This window comes from Rhineura floridana, chromosome 5 (assembly GCF_030035675.1).
Source record: "Rhineura floridana isolate rRhiFlo1 chromosome 5, rRhiFlo1.hap2, whole genome shotgun sequence".
Classification (NCBI taxonomy): domain Eukaryota; kingdom Metazoa; phylum Chordata; class Lepidosauria; order Squamata; family Rhineuridae; genus Rhineura; species Rhineura floridana.
Genome location: NC_084484.1, coordinates 95,407,417 through 95,428,633, shown reverse-complemented (window position 1 = coordinate 95,428,633; position 21,217 = coordinate 95,407,417). Strand labels below are relative to the sequence as shown.

General features: G+C 40.0%; 1 protein-coding gene across 4 annotated transcripts in view; it reads left to right on the top strand.

Annotated features, from left to right (window-relative positions):
* SLC37A1 (solute carrier family 37 member 1) overlaps positions 1–15,727 on the top strand; it is a 48,178-nt gene extending 32,451 nt beyond the window's left edge. For 3 of the 4 annotated variants that reach the window (XM_061629457.1, XM_061629456.1, XM_061629454.1), the window contains 8 exons: positions 4,754–4,816; positions 6,436–6,521; positions 6,930–6,978; positions 8,808–8,881; positions 9,794–9,872; positions 11,887–11,984; positions 13,126–13,178; positions 14,178–15,727. In XM_061629457.1, the coding sequence (XP_061485441.1) occupies positions 4,754–4,816; positions 6,436–6,521; positions 6,930–6,978; positions 8,808–8,881; positions 9,794–9,872; positions 11,887–11,984; positions 13,126–13,178; positions 14,178–14,193 (518 nt within the window). In that variant the 3' untranslated portion in view covers positions 14,194–15,727. Of the gene's footprint in view, positions 1–4,753; positions 4,817–6,435; positions 6,522–6,929; positions 6,979–8,161; positions 8,219–8,807; positions 8,882–9,793; positions 9,873–11,886; positions 11,985–13,125; positions 13,179–14,177 lie in introns of those variants that run through there. The other variant, XM_061629458.1, reaches the window with a different exon arrangement.
* The last annotated feature ends 5,490 nt before the right edge of the window (positions 15,728–21,217 follow it).

The following is a 21,217-nucleotide window of genomic DNA, read 5'->3' as shown; positions in this document are numbered from 1 at the left end:
CTGGAAGTGCATTCTAAAGATATAAACAGAAGAGGGATTTCTATTCCGAGGAACATTATATTGTCTGGGACTATTCTCTTTTTGGTCTATTTTATTTTGACGAATCTGCTTCTTCACGACGCCACTAACTGTTTTGATGCTGGGAACTAAATTTGTTTTGTGTTCTTGAACATAGAGAGATAAGGCAGGCTGCTCTGTTTATACTGTGATGTCATCAAGCCTGGAATATTAACCCAATTGTTGCTGAAATAAGAAGCGGTTCTTCTTTATTTTTGTTTTGTTTTGTTTTCGTGGTTTTAAAAATGGCAATCAAGAAAGTGGCTGAGAATCTGGAAGTAATTATGTTTCAGAAAATAATGGATGAGATTGAGATAACGAAACAAACCCTGCGACAGGGCAGTAAGGAGCTGAAAATTGAACTGAGCAAAATGACGCGGGAGCTTAAAGAAATAGGGGATCCTGTGAGAGAGGAGAATGAGATCAGAGATGAGAAAAGAAAAAACAAAGGGAAGATACAAGCCCTGGAGATTGGAACAAATGTGGAATTGGAAAAAGATCTGGAGTTTATGGATATTAGAAATAAAATCTACTGTTTGGAATTTAACGTTATCTCTGAAGAAATTAATGAAGATATTAGAGATAAAGTTATCAATGGCTTGGATAATCTTCTGGACTGGAATGACGTGATGGAGCTTGATATAGAGAAAATCTATGGAATTAACTGTAGCCATGTGACAATGGAAAAACTCTCAAGAGATGAGCCAGTGCATTTTGTAAAAAAGAACAGAGATATGACTTTACAACAATATTTCAGCAACTTATTCAGAATTGATGGCAAGAAAATATTTGGGATAGAGGAAATTCCCATCAGACTCTTATTATATGACTATGGCTATGACAGCAAGATTATTATGGAATACTGATAATGGAAGATTAGACACTGAAATTACTGGACTTAACAGGACTATTGAAGATGGAAGATGGAATTAATATGGATAATGGAATAATGGCTATTGAAATTATTGGACCTAACAGATTTTGATGAGATGGATTAATCGATATGTTTATTTGGACTATGGTTATGACAATAAGATTATTATTATTATTAACGAGATGGATTAATCAACATGTTTATTTGGAGAAAAATTGATAGATATATTTCTTAAAGAATTGAAACCTCTCTTTGACTTTTTGTGGAAAGAATAAAGTAATGTTTATGAGATTTGATGATTAATTAACTACTGGAGGAAAGTGATTTTATAATATAATTTAAGAGACAGGATTGTTATATATTGTAGACCTACAACTGATTTGATCTGCGACAAATGGGAAGTCAACATTTTATCTTTTTGTTTAATCATTTTTGTTTTGTTTTGTTTTTTGTCTTTGAATGTTTTATGATTTTGTTTTGTATGTTTTATGAAAATTTGAATAAAAATTATTGTAAAAAAAAAAGTGTATTGCTTCCATCTTCCTTTTATTTTATCTCAGTCAGTCAGTGTGTTCCCCTGTGGATTATTCAACATCCCTACTCTTGGTTTAAATTTCCCTTTAATTTCTCTAATCTTTTGGAATAAGACTCTTGTTCTCCCTTTTTTGTTGTCCTCTTCTATTTCTATACAATAACAATTCTAATACTTCTCTTTGTACCTATGTACTAGTCGCTGTAGTATTGCATTTAGGGTTCTGACCATGTTTCTATCTCCTTTTGCTTTTGCTTTCCTTCTCTTTAACCATTTTAAGAGTTTCTTCAGTCATTCATTGAGGTCTTTCTCTCTTTTTAACAAGCGGTATTGTCTTTTTGCATTCTTCCCTGATAATGTGTCTGACTTCAATTCATAGTTCTTCTGGTTCTCTATCAACTAAATTTAAAGCCTCAAATATGTTCCTTATTTCATCTTTATATTTTTCTGGGATGTCATTTAAATTGTAGGTTGGCATTATAATTGCTTTGTTCTTCTTCAGCTTTACTCTGATTTTCGATATTATCGGTTCATGATCTGTACTGTAGTCTGCTCCTGGTCTTGTTTTCGCAGAAAGTATGGAACTTCTCCATCTTCTGCTACCAATTATATAATCAATTTGATTCCTATATTGACCATTTGGTGATGTCCACGTGTTCAGTTGTCTTTTTGGTTGCTCAGAAAATGTGTTTGCAAGAAACAAATTATTGAATTCACAGAATTCAATAAGTCTTTCTCCTGCTTCATTTCTATCTCCTAGGCCCCATTTTCCCACAATTTCTAGTTCTTCTCTGTTCCCTACTTTTGCATTCCAGTCCCCCATGATTATCAGCACATCTTGTTTTGGTGTGTGATCAATTTCTTCCTGTACTTCTGCATAAAATTTCTCCAGTTCCTCTTCTTCTGTGTTTGCCATTGGAGCATAGATTTGGATGATGGTTACGTTAATAGGTTTCCCGTTAAATCTCATTGATATAACTTGCTCAGACCTTGCTTTATAGCTCCTAATTGCTTTTGCTACATCATTCCTCACTATTAAAGCAACCCCGTTTCTTCTTAATTTCTTGTTTCCTGCATAAAATAAGTTGTAGTTGCCTGATTTCTAACTTTCCCTGGTTCATGCTTCTCGCATTCCATGTTCCTATTGTGTACGTCGTACAACTCCGGACTCTCCTTTCGCATCTGTGCACATCAGCCTCTGGGCTTCCATTTGGCTTTGACCCTGTGGCATCATTAGTCACAGAGCTATCATTAGTCACAGAGCTACTCGTACTTGTCCTTTGTTCTTCCCCAGTAGCTCGTTGAGTGCCATCTGACCTGGGGGGTCTCATCTTCCAGTACTATCTCGTGTTGCATTTTGGATACTCTGTTCATAGGGTAAGAGGTATTCAGAGATGGTTTACCATTGCCTTCCTCTGAGTCTGGATGCATCTTAGTCTGGTGTCTCAGCTTTGACCTTTCCACCTTGGGTGGCCCTACTAAGAATTTAGCCTCTTGGTCTAGAGTCCTGATGGCATTGCTGTCAGCTTCTTCAACACTCTCAAACCCCCTCACCACGTTAAGGTGTACGCCCTAAAGGAGGATACCTCTTTATTCCATCTGAATCAGGGGAGGGAGTTGCAGTGTTGAACCTGTGTTTAGAGGCAGTGATGGACTGGATGTGGGCCAGTAAATTGAGGCTGAATCCTGAAAAGACAGAAGTGTTATGTGTCCAGAGTTCTCATGTCCAGGGGGTTCTGGATGGGATTGCTCTTTCCTTGAAGGAGCAGGTCTGCAACCTGGAGCTACTTCTTGATCCAACACTGTCACTGGAGGTTCAGGTAGCCTCAGTGGCTAGGAGTGCCTTTTTCCACTCCAGCTGGTTCGCCACCTTCAGCCCCTTTTGAACAGGAAAGACTTGGCCACAGTGCTCCATGCTGTGGTAAGTCGGATTATTGCAATGCGCTGCATGTGGGGCTGCCTTTGAAAGATGACTTGGGAACTTCAACTGGTCCAAAATGCAGCAGCCAGATTCCTGGCAGGGGTTCTTTCAAGAACTCATATAACCCCTGTTTTAAAACAGCTGCATTGGTTACCAGTTCATTTCCGGGCCCAATTCAAGGTGCTCACATTCGTGTTTAAAGCCCTAAACGACTTAGGTCGCAAATGTTTGAAAGACCACCTCCTTCCTTACAGACCCTCTTGGGTGTTGAAATCAGCAGAGGGGCCCTTTTTCTAGTTCCGTCACCCTCAGAAGCACGGGGGCGGTGGCCAGGGAGAGGGCATTCTCTGTGGCAGCCCCTAAGCTGCCTCCCCACTGAGGTGCATCTGGCAACTTCATTGTCCAACTTTTGGCAAATGCTGAAGATGTATCTCTTTACCCTGGCCTTCGCCTCCTGAGATGCACATTTTTAGGTGATGTTGTTTAGGTTGTTTTCAGCTGTTTTAATTATGTGTTTTAAAATTGTTACTTCTGGGTGAAGGGTTGGTAATGAATTCTAATAATAATATAACCCTAAATTTTAGTGCTGCCTGCCTGCCTGCCTTGTTACGTTCATATCCTGCCTTTCTTCCATCATGAACACAAGGCAGCACATATAGCGTCCTCAAGCAGTCTTCCATTCAGACACTGACTAGACGTAGTCCTGAGTAGTTCCAGCAAGGCTGTTTTATCATGTGTCTTCAGACCATGCCCTGTATTAGCAGTTTATTTACAGATAAAATCCTTAATGAAATTATCAGAGACTGTGTATGGTAGAAAATAAGTGCAGTTTTGCTAAGGCCCTAAGAACACTGGTTGTTTAAATATATTCCATATTATAGCTCAACTGCATTTCAAGCTAACAGCCTAATGGCAAATTAAGATTAAGCTTTATTCTAGAAGAATGACATAGAAGTTGTTTCCCAGGGAGAGGTATTTAATGTGCTTGTGTCAAGTAGTAGAATATATAATCCATTATTTATGGCTTATATTCAAACCTGGCAGAACAATACTCTGTTAGGAGAGAGGAGCAAGATTTTCATTTAAATATCACAAAACAGGCTCCAGCACATAGTCTTTTCAATTTTATGAAACTTAGTATCATTCCATTTTAATATTATATATCATACAAGACAGTGTGGGCCACAGTTCATTATATTTCCAAAATGATGATTTGTATTCAATAATTTAACTACTCCTTATTTGAAGAAATGATGTTGGGGGGGAAAGCGATTTATGTGTCACTGCTCAATGAGCAATGGGCCAGTTTCATGGAATTTGAAAACATCTAAACTATTCCCGTTTTATGTTTTTATTTCTTCACTGTCAGAACATCTTGATGCCAAAAAGGCAGGTGATCTCTCTACACTATTTGACGTTGGAGGAATCTTTGGTGAGTTTGCAACTTTGTGTCTGTTACTTTAAAACTGCACATACAGAATCTACATATTTTTAAATTGTCTTGGTATTCTTACACACAGAGTAAACTCAGTTGCTGAGCCAAGAGCAAGAATATTAAGGAGATGACTTCACCATCACACAGGAAGCGTGTTTTGCCTATCAGCAAATAAAATCCACTATAGAGGCAAGGCGCACCTCAGTTGGGAGAACTACTGAAAAGGCTCTTCATGGGCCCCTGTACTGTACACCTCATTCAGAGCAGGCTCCACCAAGAGAGCCTCACCTTCTGATTGTAATGAATGAGCAGGCATCAGCAAGAGCATAATCTTTGTCATGCTCAGGTTGAGACATTTGCAAGAAATTTATTTAACATTTATATACCACCTTTCAAAACTAAAATTCTTCCCAAGGCTGTATAAAATATACACAATAAATACCATTAGCATTATTTATAACATCTTGATCACATCAACCCATTGTTTATCCGCCTTTTATCAAAACTAGCAAAACCAACAATACTCTAGCAAAATATAACATAGTACAACATAATGCAACCATCAGGCCACATTATCACATGTCCAGCTAAACCACAATTAATCGCTATAAGTTGTGGTGAAAAGGTAGGTTTTCAAAGGCAACTTGAATGTATCCAGGGGTGGTGCTTGATATAATGTGGGATCATATTCCACAACTGTGGGGCCATTGCCAAAAACGGCCTTACCTGTGTGTCCGCCTGCCTAACTGCTGTTGCTGGTGAGCACCTCAGCAAGGCTTCAGAAGTGGATCTTAGTGTATGGGCAGGCTGGTGCAAATACAGGTAGCCCTGAAAATAATCTGGTTCAAAGCTTTAAAGGTCATCACCAATACTTTAAATTGGGCCTAAAGATGCAATGGTAACCAGTGCAACCGGTACTGTATTGACATAATATGCTTGTCTGGCTCCAACTAGGAGCTGAGCAGCCACATTTTCTACGAGCTGAAGTTTCTGAACTGTCTTTAAAAGGCAGCTCATGTAAAACTCATTACAGTAGTCTAGTCCACTAGTGTGGATAACTGGCAAGCTTCAGTGGGAAATGATGGAGGACAAGTACAGATTCCAGCTGGAGATATTTTTGGGGAAATAGATTGTAACCACATAAAAGTGGTTACTGAGGCCTTTAGAACAGTAAGATTACTCAAAGAAAGAATATAGAGTAGAAAAGTTAAGAATGTAAGATGAGCCCTGCTGAATCAACCAAAGATCTGTCTACTCTAGCATCCTGCTTCCTTCGTTGACCAAGTGGATACCTCAGAGAAGCACACAATGCCCCTCAGAGAAGGAGATCTAAAACTTCATATAGCCCCTGGGATACTCTCTGAGGGACCATAGGAATCACTCCTAAATACAGGGAGAGAAACTGGAAGTTCTGTGCATTATCTATCCCAATTTGATCAATTATATTGCAAAAATTAATGTGGATAGTACTCTGGCTTTGTTGGTGTATAATATATGCAGGGCACTTAAAAAAAAGAGATAATTGATTTAAATCTATTGCCTTTATTGGTGGTATCTAATGTAGCTGTGAACATGTCCTTCATTAGATGTTCAGCTCTCTTCATCTTTTCCTGCAGGTGGAATTTTAGCAGGCATAATATCAGATCGACTGAAGAAAAGAGCTACAACTTGTGGCATGATGCTTTTGATTGCAGCACCCACAGTAAGATCTGCTGTGATTACTACAGTGATGAAATTGTATATCTCTTTTATGTTCTGCTAGCCGGTGCTTCTTTAAAGATATAGGGGTGATTTTTTACATTCTGATATTGTCTAAGTTAAACCTTCCATCTCTAAAACATAAGATTCTCCACCCTCCCCAATCTAAGACAATGAGAAATGAGAGTAGCGATACCTAATCTGAAAATGATTATAAAATCCTAGAACTTGCCTTACTACCTGCACAAGAGAAAACTGCAGTCAGAGTATCAGTCCTTTTATCTGTGCCAGTAGATCCCAAAATGCAAAATAATGTTGATTTATTGATACCCAACTAAGGCAACTGATCTTGTTACTGGAAATGTTAAATTTCATGAGGAGTTGAGCTAACTATTGTTTATGTCTACTTTAGCTATATGTATTCTCGGCAATCAGTAAAATGGGATTTGAAGCCACCATAGGTGAGTTCTCATTTTTAAAAAAATTATTTAACAAAATTTATATACCGCTTGATTGTAAAAAAAACCTCTAAGCTGTTTACAAAAAACATTAAAATATGAATAAAACAATTTAAACAAGTAATTAAAAACATTTTAAAGCAATTAAAACAGTAACTAACTAAAAAGATACATGAACATCTATGTGTCTGGATAGGTTGGTCTAAACAAAAATGTTTTAAGCAGGCTCCAAAGGAATACAGTGATTTTCTTGCATTATTTTGTAAACCTTTATTTGGGATGATTAAAATGTATCCCACAGTGTATTTCATAATACATTATAAACTATAAAGACTGAACATAAGGCTAAAATGTTACTCTTATTATATTTATAGACCAATTCTGTTCCTTTTTTATGTTTTCTTCATTTGGGTATCACTTCATGAGAGCAAAGTAGCCCATGAAGCACAATCTCACAGATCTGTCACAACATCAGTGATCGAACATACATTGCTTCTCTGCTAACAGGTCACAAATTGCAAAAATTAATGGAAGATGGTGGGATTATCTCCTCATGCAGCACATGTTGTCATTGGTGTATGAACTCTTCATTATAGCAAGCACACACACTCAGAAGGGCTATAGCCAGCATATGGTCATCATATCTGTGTCCAGAAAGAAATGAAATTACTTCCATCTCTTTCCCCCCCCACTATATTATAATAATAATAATAATAATAATAATAATTTAATTTTTAGGCCGCCTATCTGGCCAAAGCCACTCTAGGTGGTGTACATATTAAATTCAATAAAATACAAAATACAGTAAATACAATAAATACAATAAATACAATAAAATACAAATATACAAATACAAATATGTATATTATTAAAATATGTTTCCTACTCCCTTGTCTAGAACTGACAATCTGGACATGGAAACAAGTAACACAGACAACTTTAAGTGATGTTATTATTTAGTATCACTAAAATCTGTATATAGTAAGTTGACTGTTGCAATGAATTAGTCACCGGTAGCAAATTGCAATTGGTCCTTGATGCTCAGGAATGACAGACCTGGAAATACAGTGCAGTAACAAGGGGCTTGCATGTAACATTTTTGCAATCCTATATCAACTTTCCTAGGGGTTAATGGGGCTTAACGTCAGGTATAGGATTTCACTGTGTGCCTCTGTTTTTCCTTTAGAGGACTTCTGGTTCTACTAAGGTCCAAAATAAGCAATGGTAGTAAGCAATTGAGCCCTGTGTTGTGTTTTCCTATGGAAGAGGCACATACAAGGACTGACTGCTATCATTTGCCTCAGACCTGGCAGGCTGCTGAGTTTAATACAGTCAGCAAATGTGGCAGAAGGGGAGGCGCGGGATGGAGGCAGAAATTATAGCAGTGTGTCTCAGGTAGGTATGAAAATATGACACAACACTCTATTCTCATATGTGCCCCCAATTCCCTACTTCATCTCTGCTGATTTGTCTTGAATTTGAAGCCCTGTCATTACTTTATTTCCAGGGCTGTCAGTTGAAGTCGGCTCAGTTCTCCCAGTATGTCAAATGAGGATAATGATGCCAGTCCTCTCAGTTGCATAACTTCTTTCATGCCTTTGTCTCAGATATACACCAAGAACAATCTACTGGTTATTTATTACTAGATGGCCATTCTTTTACCTTATTAGGTATTTTGGAAAACAGATCTTCCATTGTTTATAATCTCATAGCTCTTCTGTGCTATGATTTAAATAAATGTGCATTGAGTGCTAGGTCTTACACCCTCCAAGTATTATTAGAATCAACATAAAATCTGAAAATCTGATTGTTGTTTTCCATCTAATTTCAAGTTATGCTGCTCATCTGTGGAGCTCTTGTAAATGGCCCTTATGCATTGATTACAACAGCTGTCTCAGCTGACTTGGTGAGTACTTCTCTGTTCTACCTGTACAGATTAGTTCCCTGCAATATATTAGTCATTTTCATTTTAATAAGAACAAGGACACATGAAAGGGAGTTCTTAAGATGAACAGAATCCAGAGGCGAGTGTAGCTTCTTCTCTCCACTATCCTAGACATATGTGGGTGGAATGCCCCTGGAAGAAAATCTTGACTAATCTACAACTGGGTTTTTGAAGATGTGTCCTGTTTCCCTATCATGGAAACCTGATTCAAAAAGAGGAAACTAGGAAAAACTGCTTCACTGCCCTAATGAAAGTTTCTGTGTATGGTTTTAGGAGAGGTTCAGAAAAGATATCCTCTTCCTCTTCTAAAGTCAATATTAGCCAAGCGCCCCAGCCCACAGATCCTCACATATAACCGCAGGAGGCTCAACACAACTGTGCATAAGAATCTTGTTGGTGTGGTACTAGCAGGACTACAAGATGGAGGAACATCAGAAATGGCCCAACTGCAAAATGCTTAAGAAGAAACTATTGTAACATCTAGTTTTGATTAGTATAGGCTGAGCAGTCAGGTTCCTTTATTAGAAAGAATTAGATACCACAAGCAATATTTTACTACATTTCAATTTTGTGAAGCAAAGACCATTTTTAAAAAGTAATCACACAAAGTTCACCTGGAAATTTCTCAGAAGTTCCTAGTGTGCACATGTTTTCAAAGGTGGGATTTAGAAACGACAGTATACTGCTAATATTAATTTCAGTGAGAACATCTGTAATATAGATCACTGACCATGAAGGTATGTAGTTAACTCTAATGTTTTTCAATGTGTTTTCAAGTAGGACAAAAAAGGAGGCACAGTATAAATGAGAAATTGTTAATATTCCTGTTCTCTGTGTTAAAATTATTAAGGTTTGGACATTTTGTCATTAAAGGGTACCCATAAAAGTCTTAAAGGAAATGCAAGAGCACTCTCCACTGTTACAGCTATCATTGATGGAACAGGTTCTGTAGGTAAGCTTTCCAAAATATCTGACTTAAGAACAAAAGATTGACAGGTTCACTTGAAGGCTCTAGATGTGGTGTACATGCCAGTGCATGGGAATCTCTGCCCATCATCCCTCAGTTTCAATGGATAGGTGAGAAGATAAAGACCTGCTAGAGATGCTGTAGGAGTACTGTCTGTAAGAACAAAATCCTCTCTGAAGGATACTGCCAGCCTCCCTCAGTGGTCTATATATGGTTGTGTAGAGATTGCCTTCATGTGTATCTTTGATCATTGGCCTCATTTATATTTGCCTATGGTAGTTCTTGAAGAACCTTTCTAGTCATCATTTGTGTTTCTTGCCGACCTTCTCTCTGCTCAGTGATGCCTACAGTCTGTTGCACATGTGGGCAACTGATAGCCCGCATGTGATCTTTGTAGGCTGTCAGTTTGTCCATAGTGATGCCTAAGCCAGTTCCCTGACACTTAATTCCTCCCAGCTGTTTTGGCAGGCGGGGGAAAGTATGATTTTTGATAAGGAGGATGGTAGGAGGGAAAATTTAACCCTCCCCTGTCCATGCACTTCCCACACTACCTCCCAGTGAGTGTGTGTAATGACCTCAGGTCCCACCAATCACTGGCCTTGGCTGCATGCACTACCATATGGCCCCTGACTGCTTACTCATCTACTGCCACATGTGGCCTTGGGGCAAAAAGGTTGCTCATCACTGCTCCTATAGGATGCTCCATCATAATGGTGGGAAGAAAGAGTTTTTCTTTCAGATATCATGGAGAAATCTTTTGGCATAGACGTCTAGTCTCCAGTCTCTTCTCCCGTCATCCACTTCTTGCTCATTGGTCCACCTGTAAATGTCTTTTTTTGGGGGTGGGAAGGGGAGCTGTACCTTATGACCACAGGTCCTTTGTTTACTGATGTCCTTGGACCATATATTCACACTGTCTCTCTACTCCCCATTTAAGCCCACACATGATGTGGGTGAACAACCTGCTCTGTATTCCAGTTTTCAGAGAGGCAAGGCCTTTCTCTTTCATTATAGCCAGGGCCAGATTAAGCTGAGGAGGGCCCCTAGGCTGATTCTGAACTGCCCACCGTCCCATCCCCCCCATCCCATCCCCCCGCTTCACCTACCTTTCTGCTTTTTTTGCGGCTGCATGCACTGTGTGCACAGGTTTGCCATCAATCAAGATGGCGGCCGAGGTTTCCCTAAGGGGCTGAAGCCTCTGCCACCATCGTGATTGATGGCAAACCGCAAAAAAAAACAGAGGAAAAAAAGGTAAGTGAAGCAGGGGGATGGCGGGCGGTTCGGAAACTCTTGTCCCACGATCTGCGGCTCCTGTCCTGCTTCAGCAGATCACGGGCCCCCAAGAGCTCTGGGCCCCTAGGTTTCAGCCTACTAAGCCTAATGGATAATCCGGCCCTGATTATAGCAGTGGTGGTTGGACTCTCTCTAATTCTGGTGATCAGTTGGCTCAGCTTCTCCTTGAAGTGCTACAGATAAGCAGCTTTATTTTATACTTCCTGGACAGCACTCATTCACCAGCAAATTATCAGTGTCTCAGTCCTATCCCATTTCAAGAGAATATTTATTATTAGTAGTAGTAGTAATAGTAGTAGTAGTAGTGGTGGTAATACTATCATCATAATTTATTACTCGCCTTTCACCCAAAGGTCCCAGGCCAGGTTTCAACAATTTTAAAGTATGACAAAATCTACTTAAAAACAACCTGAAAACCCAACATAGGGTGGGTCCTAGAAATACATGTCTCAGGTGTCAAAGGCCAGGGTAAAAAGGTGTGTCTTCAGCATTTACCTAAAACTGTGCAGCAAAGTTGCCAGATGCACCTGGGGGGGGGGGAGATTCACAATTTATTTGTAGATTCATGATGCAGTGCTGACATACCTAGAAGCCTCCTTCAAATGTGTTATCTGTGCTGAAATTTCAGTAAAGTATCAAACGTTATGCAGCCATCTGATGTACTACTTGCACTGTGTTGCTTTAACTGGTGTGTACTGTGTTTTAGGTGCTGCTCTGGGACCTTTGTTAGCTGGTCTCCTCTCTCCCTCTGGTTGGAACAATGTCTTTTATATGCTGATGATAGCAGATGCTTGTGCCTTACTAGTAAGTCAAAGTATGGAAGAGTACCATATTTCTGTGTCCCATGGGCTCATTTCTTCATTTTAGTGAGTTGCCCGCTTTGGTTTGAAAGGGCAACGTTCCATATGCAGTCAAATGCAACATTCTGAAGTAGGTAAAGGTAATTGTCACCTTGGTAGCTGTGCTGTCCTCCCCCACTCAGCTTAGCAGGTGGCATCAGGAAGGGATTCATTTTTCTTTCTGTTCTTTTAAAGACAGTTCTGTATGGGCATCAGACATGGTGCTGAACCAAGTGCTGACCTTGCCAGCTACAGCTGTGTGTCCTCTCTGCCATCTTGGTTTCCCAGAATGGCAGCCTCTGAGCTCAACCCACTATGGGAGACAAAGATGGCAACACGCACAGCTGCAGTAAAGCTCAGCTGGTGCTTTGCCACAGAACCGTTTTAAAAACACAAACACACAAAGCTGCTGTCTTGTCTCTGGCAGTTGTTTACCCACCTTTGGGCTTGGGATACCAGCTCCCTAACAGCTCAACTACATTAGAGAGAGATAAAACTAGCTACTTGTGGAAATGGTAATGGTACGTTTTCCTAATGGTGTAAATGATAACCAGCTAGCCTCAGCCAGTTTCCAAACAGACTTGGACTCCAACTGCTGGTCTCTTAAACATTTGTGGCTACAGGTTTTGTACTCTGCAGCTATGTTTGCACAGTCTCAGGCTTAATACTGTGTGTGGTTTGTTATATCACATATTTAACTAGTGGATTAATACCTAGTTCATTACATAGATGTTACAATATGATTTTTGATGGCCAGTGGATTAAGTTCAGTGCTTAAAATGGACAATCATTTAAATTTGGGACTTGCAAACATCCAATGTGAACCCTGGCTCCTTTATACTAGAAGATTGAAATCTGCCACTAATTCCTTAATTAGCTCAGGTACCTCCTTCCATTGTTTTGCTCCAAATAGTTTACATACATATGTACTTTTTCCAGAGGTGTAGTCATGTATGTTTGTTACCACAAAAACAACAAAGAGTTTTGTGGCTCCTTAAAGACTAATAAATGTATTACGGCATAAGCTGTTGTGGGCTTTTGTTAAGGTTCCAGGAGTTAATGTCAGTGACCGTTTTTGCTCTTGACACTTTTTTTAATTTGTACAGTTTTTACTCCGCCTTATACGAAATGAACTTCGATGTAATCTGGATCATACCCTGTAAGTTTTGATTGAACTTCTTGTATGCCAAGACATTATATTTAGCTAACATGTCTTTCCATGCAACATTAACATGCCAATCGTTTTTCTTTTCTGTGATTGAATTTCTGCACTATTTAATTTTTAAAAAATAGTTTTACATCTGCTGGAACAAATAAGATGAATGCAAATATATATTTTATGTTTCTTTCACTTTCACTCTTGTATACACAATTTGTGCTGTCCTTTTTAAATTCCAAATTCTATGCTGCTTTGGCTGTGGTCTAGAGAAGCTATGTGTATTGGTAGTGATCTTCCAATGTCTCTTGGAAATGTCTCTTTGCTAAGAGGAATTGCAGCAAAATGCTCCTTCAGGGCACAGCACTCTTCTCTGCATTCACATAATAACTTCCTTAGTTTATATACCACTAAAGTCAGCAAAGTTACAAATCTGTGAAATTAAAGTGGAACTGGACTATGTCCATGTCTGAGGCTGCAACTGGTGCAAGGCACACTAGACTGATTCCTAAAAGGGGTAGGCAATAAGAAGCTTATTAAGCCTGTACTCTACTACATGGAGTTACAGTTCCCTTCCAAGCCCATTTCAAGGTGCTGATTATAGCCAGTAATACAGTTTAAACAGCTTGGTCCCTAGATTCAGCTGCTCAGTGTTGAAAAGCAATGGGAATGACTTTCCTCTTTAGAGCTGCTGTGGCACTAGCCCTAATCCAGGGCGATAACAGTACATTTTCCAGAAGCTGTTGTATACCAAAAATATCTTAGCTATCTTATCTGTCATTGATTCTATTTATTTATCTCTATTTTAACTATAAATTTTAAAAGCTAATTATATTTAATTAAAATAATTATTCCCTGCCCTGAGCTGTTGTGGGATGTCACTCTTTAAAACTAAAAAGCAAATTAAGGTACAGGATTTCTACTTCTGAATTTGATTACTATATCTTGATAAGTATCAACTCTTTGTTTCTTGCTTGCTAATGCTGATGCATTCTCTTGTAGGTTTAAAGAACACTGAATTTTGGGCAAGGAGCAAATTATTTATAGAATTTTTAAAATGATTATTTTTAAAGACTTTGACTGTGATCCAGAGAGGCTATTTACCCACACACATACTCCCACAAAGGAGACTGCTGTGCTTAAAAATGAAGTGGGATGGGGAATCCCTGTTGCACATGTGTCTCTGGATCCTGGTCTTTGTGGGAATATATTTCACCATTTGAATTGTGTTTTCTGCATTGATTTGCACAATTATGGCAAGAAGGTTTAGAGATTCATCTCCCCTCCCCCTTTATTTTGCACATATATCTGTATCTCAGGAAGGTGAGCGCCCTCAAAGAAAGGAGCTGTTAACTATTTTATAGAAGAACTGAGCCAAAGAAAATGTGCCTTGATACTAATTTTGTCTTAAGTAAATGTTGTTATGCGACTGGTTTTATTTTTTAATAGAATGCAAACAGAACTAAAGGGAAGGAGCTAAGAAAACTAATTAACTTTGGATGATTGTTTGTAATATGTGAAGAAGGATTAGCAAAATACTGAACAAAGTGTCCTTTATGTTATGTCTGATCTTGCTAAGAATGACTGTTGTTGGATATCTGATATTTATACTATTATAAGAGAGCAGGTTGCCCTATTATCCAGCATTAGCTACTAACTTTTCATTTTATATGGTCTCAAAAAGATGTTATCCTGTCTGTAACAGGCTGAAATCTGAAGTGCCAGATACATATGATAGCTATTCTTCAGTTGTCCAGTCCCCTACTTTTGAAGCTAATTTCAATTATTTCAGTGAGTAAGCAACCGGAGAACAGTCCTCTTACCCATTATTATTTATGTAATATAAGGCAATAACATCTGCCAGCCACATGTACTTCAGATACTAACCAGGTGATGCTGATTGAAAAGAAGATCAATAGTCGATCCAGTTATGGGGTGCCTTTTCTTGTAAGCCTATTTTTATTATTTTGAGAGGTATTATAATATGAAGCACAAGCAGTGCATCAACGTTGATCAGCACTAAAATTACCAGTCAAAACTGGTAGGCAACAGTTGTTGGGAGAGTAAAGATTAATTTGGATCAACCACTTAATTGTAACAAATCAGGGTTTCCCTTTCATTTTGAAAATATTGTTGCTCGAGGTCTTAGTCACTCAATAGTTGACTTAAATATGCTCTTGGGTATTTTCATTTATGATAATTAGAAAATTCAGAATACGCTCTAAATGGTAAGAGTCTTAATTTATATACAAATCGCATATTTAAAAACATAACCTGGATATCTTACTAAAGGAAGTGAGAAACAAATATATAATCCTACAAAAGCGTTAACCATTTATTATAGTACTATTTTTCCCCCCGGTCATCCTCTAAAATTCCATACAATACAAAGCCTGCTTCTGGTTTGCAAAGATGTATCACAAAACTTTTTTAAAAAATGAAAAAGAGAGACTGGTGTTACATGATGTGCAATAGTTTTAGTGTTTTTCAGTATGTATACTGTTAACTGTATATTTATTAAAGTTCAAACTCCAAAATTCACAGAATTTTTTCTTATGGACCCATGCTACCTTTGCTTTTTATTAAAGTTCCTTAACTTACATTCTTCCAAGAATTGATTTCTTATTTAATACAGTGTATACCATATCACAAAGCAGAAGCGTACATGAGCATATAACTATAAGCTATGAATATTTTATATTCTCATTTCCCTTATCCTGGAATAGCCATGTGTGTGTCTTGAGTAAGCACAGGTGTGTGGAATCTTGGGCCCTTGGACCAAATTAGGCCTAGCGAGGGCTCTAATTTAGCCCACAAAGCTACTTGCCCCAAGCCACACCCACTTGCCCCACACCTAACCTCATATAAATGTGGGGCATATAAAGACACAGCTGCAAAGGAACATTCTGGAGCTTTAAAGTGCTCTTGGAATGCCAACTCCATTGGGATTGGTTCCACTCTGATCCCTTCCACATGTGGGGCTTTCAGTCAAAATATTTCTTGGCCTTAAAAGGTCACCTTTAAACAGGGCCGGTGCCAGAGGGCAGCCAGGTCAGGCCCTGGCTGAGGGCCCCTGCAGCCCAGAGGGGCCCCTGAAGGGTCTCTCCTTAAGGTAGGAGGGTAGTGCTCCTGTTCTACGATCCATGGCAGCGTCTGCTCCCGACCCTGCTGTGGATGGGTGAGCTGGGAGGAGTTGATCTGACCCAGCTTTGCCCACCTGGATACTCGGTGCAATACCAACACAGGCTGCAGGGACAAAGGGGAGGAGTTGCTGTGGTCTACAGAACTTCCATCTCTGTCACCAGGAAACCACTCTGTCTTAGAGCTGGCTGTGAGGGCCTGCACCTGGTGTCCAGCCAAGCAGACAGGAAACTAGGGTTCCTGTTGGTGTACCGTCTACCCTACTGCCCGGCAGCTTCTCTGACTGAGCTGGTGGAGGCCATCTTGGCTGTGGTATTGGAGGAGCCCAGAACGACAGCGCTGGGTGATTTCAATGTCTATGCTGAGGCTGCCTCTAGTGTTCTGGCTTGGGACTTCATGGCTGGTCACAGATACTCACTTTTTAGGGAAGGTGATTGAGAGGGTTGTGGCGCAGCAATTGCAAGTACTCTTGAATGAAACAGATTATCTTGACCCATTCCAGTCTGGGTTCTTGGTCATCCTGATGGATGATCTTGATTGGGAGGACAGGGGGAGTGCGATCCTGTTACTCTTACTTGATGTCTCAGCGGCTTTTGATACTATTGACCATGGTATCCTTCTGGGCCAAGTTGGTGAGATGGGTATTGGAGGCACTGTTTTAGAATGGTTCTGATCCTATCTCCAGGGTTATTTTCAGAAAATATCATTGGGTGATTGTCTGTCAGCCCCCTGGCATTTGTGCTGTGGGGTGCCCCAGGGTACCATCTTGCCCCCCATGCTGTTTAACATCTATATGAAGCCTTTGGGAGCAGTCATCAGAAGATTTGGGGCGAGGTGTCAGCAATACGCTGATGATACCCAGCTCTATTTCTCTGTAACATCTGAATCAGGAGAGGCCGTGCAAGCCCTGGACCACTGCCTGGACTCGGTGGTGGGCTAGATGAGGGCCAATAACTGAGTCTGAATCCTAGCAAGACAGAGGTGCTGTGGGTTGGTGGTTCCTGTGTTCGGATAATTGGTCAGTTGCCTGCTTTGGATGGGGTCATACTCCCTCTGAAAGAGGAGGTCTGTAGTCTGGGGGTGCTCCTAGTTCCATCTTTGTCACTAGAGGCCCAGGTGACCTCAGCGGCTAGGAGCGCCTTTTACCAGCTTCAGCTGGTAAGACAGCTGCGGCCGTTCCTGGACTGGGAGAGCCTGACTACTGTTGTCCATGAACTGGTAATCTCCAGGCTGGATTACTGTAATGTGCTCTATGTGGGGCTTCCCTTGAGGTTGGTCCAGAAGCTTCAGCTGGCGCAAAATGTGGCAGCAAGACTGCCCACTGGGGCAGGGTACTGCCAACATGTTACCGTGCTGCTGAAAGAATTGCACTGGCTGCCCATTTGCTACTGGGCCAAGTTCAGGGTTCTAGTTTTGGTGTACAAAGCCCTATACAGCTTGAGACCAGGATACCTTAAAGACTATCTTATCCCTTATATACCCAGTTGATCACTGCACTCTGCAGGTGAGGGCCTCCTACACATAGCATCTTATCAGATCTGTTCTGCACAATATAGGAAACGGACCTTTAGTGTGGTGGCACCTACCCTGTGGAACTCCCTGCTCTTAAATATTAGACAGGTGCCATCTCTGTTATCTTTTTGACGCCTATTGAAGACCTCTTTCAACAAGCCTTTTAAGTTGAGACTCTATCCCAGTCTGCTTCTGTGTTGGAATTGCTCTTTAATATGTTTTTAACCTTTTTTTAAGATGTCTTCAAAGCTTTTTAAAATGTTTTTAAAGTTGTTTTGTTTTAATGTATTTTAAAGTCTGTTTTTATGATGTTTTAAAGTGTTTTTAGTGCTTTTGTGTGCCGCCCTGGGCTCCTGCTGGGAGGAAGGGCAGGATATAAATAAAATAATAAATAAATAAATAAACTTTTGGTTCACTTCCATATGTGTAGTCCTGAAGAAATCTGTGAGCATCTCATCTACAGCTAGGCTGTGTGTACTTTGACAGAAGTGGAAACCGCCCTTCATAAGTGCAACATGCCTTGTGTCCTCCTGACATTTTGCTGTGTGCGTCCCTACCCCAGCTCCACATTACTGGCTTACAGTGAAGAGGGTGGGGTAATGTTTGGCTTAGTGATGTCAGGAGGACACTGGGTAAGTTGCAGTATACATAACATGTTGCTCTGCCCTAAAGTAATCCAGACTTCTGTACCAAGAAGAACTCATTTCAGTGAACTGTATAAATTATGCAATGCAAGCATGATTTATTCTCCTTCTAATAGTCATGGGCAGGGATGAGACCCATAGAAGTGACTCAACCACCCAGAGCTTCAAATTGTTTTTAAAAAGCCTCTGATTCTTTATTTTCCTAGCTATGGGAAAGGAGTTGCTAACTGCACAGTAGTTTTCCAATCTAGTATTTTCCCTAGGTTAATACTGTGTCAATGAAGTATCAATATTGGACCTGTTGGTCTGTTTTTTTTTATGGAAGTGGGTGTTTTTTCCCCTCTAGCTTTCCAGGATTTTTTTCAAATAGAATCTTATCATCATCATCCTTGACAACCACATGGAAAGAAATAACTGTTATTCTGAAATGTTACCTTGCATTTTGATATGAAATTACCTCATTTTCCTGGAGCACAGAAGAACATACTCAACAAGAAAACCAGTCTCCTTTTTTAAAGTACAAATTGTCGCCATCAGTTCCAGGTTTTCTGCCAGCAGGGTCAATCAACCTTTGGTTAATGGAGGAACTTGACTTTCTCCATTTCTTGGCTGTCATCTCTGAGTGACCCAGCAGCCTCTTCACAGGGTTCAGCATAGGCTTTTGCCTGCCAGCAGCCTGTAGGAAGTTCCAATTGTCTGTTAATTCTTCCACTGCTTTCATAAAATAAGTCCAGACAATCTTTATAGTTGGGATTTTCCAGAAACATAAGATTAGCATGCCAAAATCCTAACCGTGTTCCTAGAGCTAGTTAGGATGTCTTTCTTTCACTTCAAATATGTCTGATCTATGTTGCAAAAAGGTCACTATGTATTCATATCCAAAAATTGGTTTATTTACTTAAAATATTCTTTGGCTCTTCAGCCAAAAAAAAGGGCTCCCAGAGTAGTTTACAAAGATTAGTAATAAGCAAGCCTTATAAAAACACAAGACAAAAGGAAAAAGGATTTGAACAGAGGAGGAAAACAGCAAACTCAGGTACTGATTATAACTAAGGGTTCATGTAATGACCAGCTAGAATTGAGAGATTTCAAGAAGAGGAGGAGCCAAAAGTCAGTTGCTGAGCTGCTGGAGAAAGCAGTCTTTCTCTCTGCAATAGCCTGATGGAACGGTTGCTGCTAGAATGACTATTGGGGGTTGCAATGCAGCATGATTATTATTAATAATTCAGTGTATATCCTGCCCTTCCTTCAGAAGGAGCCCAGTGCAGCAAACACATCAATGATAAAACAAAAAATTCTAAAAGTTAAACTCAGTGATTTTGGGGTTGCCAGGAATGGTTGCTTTCTACGAGTGTTTTTAAATTCCTCCTGGAAATTGATAATGGGGGAGACAGATAGACCTCACAGGGAGGGAATTCCACAAATGAGGAAACGCCACTGAAACACCACCACCTTGTTACATGCCAATACCAACTGCGCAAAATGGATGGACCTGGCAACCAAGAGGTCTTCTATATCTTTAAAAGTTGTGGAGGGAGAAGAGAGAATTCCACCTTGTGGTTTTTCCTATTACAGGGTTGCAAGAACACTTGCACTTGGCTGACTTTCTCCTCTCCTAAAGATACAGGATCAGTCTCAGGGATTGTTTCTGTTGGAGGTGAGCCCAAAATTTCTCAGAAAATATTTTTTTCCTGAGAAAATTTCTGAGGCTTTTCTTCTCCTCTCTAGAAAAAGAATGCTATTTTACAGAATTTTCTCCAAACATTCTCCACCTTAAAAAAGAAATTGTGGTGGCTGCCACTTCTTGGCCATAGTTCATGGTCAGTCAGGAGAAACCTTAACCATAGCCCCAGGGTTGTATTCAAATAACTTTTACTCAGAGTGCACCCATTGAAATTAATGACCTCAACTAACTTAGGTCTATTAATTTCAATGGGTCTACTCTGAGCAAAAGTTACTTGAATACATCTGGATTAGGGTTGCCAGGTTCTTGGCCTGAGACTGATCCTGTATCTTTAGGAGAAGAGAAAGTCAGCCAAGTGCAGGTGTTCTTGCAACCCTGTAATGAGAAAAACCACAAGGTGAAATTCTTCCTTCTGCCTGCCTGCACAACTTTTAGAGATACAGAAGACCTCTTGGAGGCTGGGCCTGGCAACCAAGAGGTCTTCTGTATCTTTAAAAGTTGTTCAGGGGGGAGAAACAATTCCACTTTTTTCTCATTACAGGGTTGCAAGAACACCTGCACTTGGCTGACTTTCTCTTCTCCTAAAGATACAGAATCAGTCTCAGGCCAAGAACCTGACAACCCTAATCTGGATGGTATAATAAGCCAAATCTTGTTTTAGGATGGCATGGCATTAAAAATAACCAAAGGAGAGCAAATCAGCTGCAAGCTCTTCTCCAGCAGATTGCACTTTCATGTGGTCTCACTAAACTACAGTTTGGCTTACTGTGTTGCGTGAATCAGCTCAAAAACATTACAGTGCAACAACACTATCTGGGTTCTCCATAAAAAGTGAGTGACCAAAAGGATGGCAATTCCAGAGAATGGTACTAATCTAAAAGCAACCAGACACCACAGGAAGCAGTTGAAGGAATGATGAGCAACTGAAGGTGTGCAATGAAAGCGGGTGGTTGCTGTAGCTAAAACAAAATAATAGCACAACCAGCAAAGATGGAGGGCAGAAGTCAGCCTGCAACAGTTATTGCTGCCACCAGATGGTGTTATTGATCAGACAGGGATTA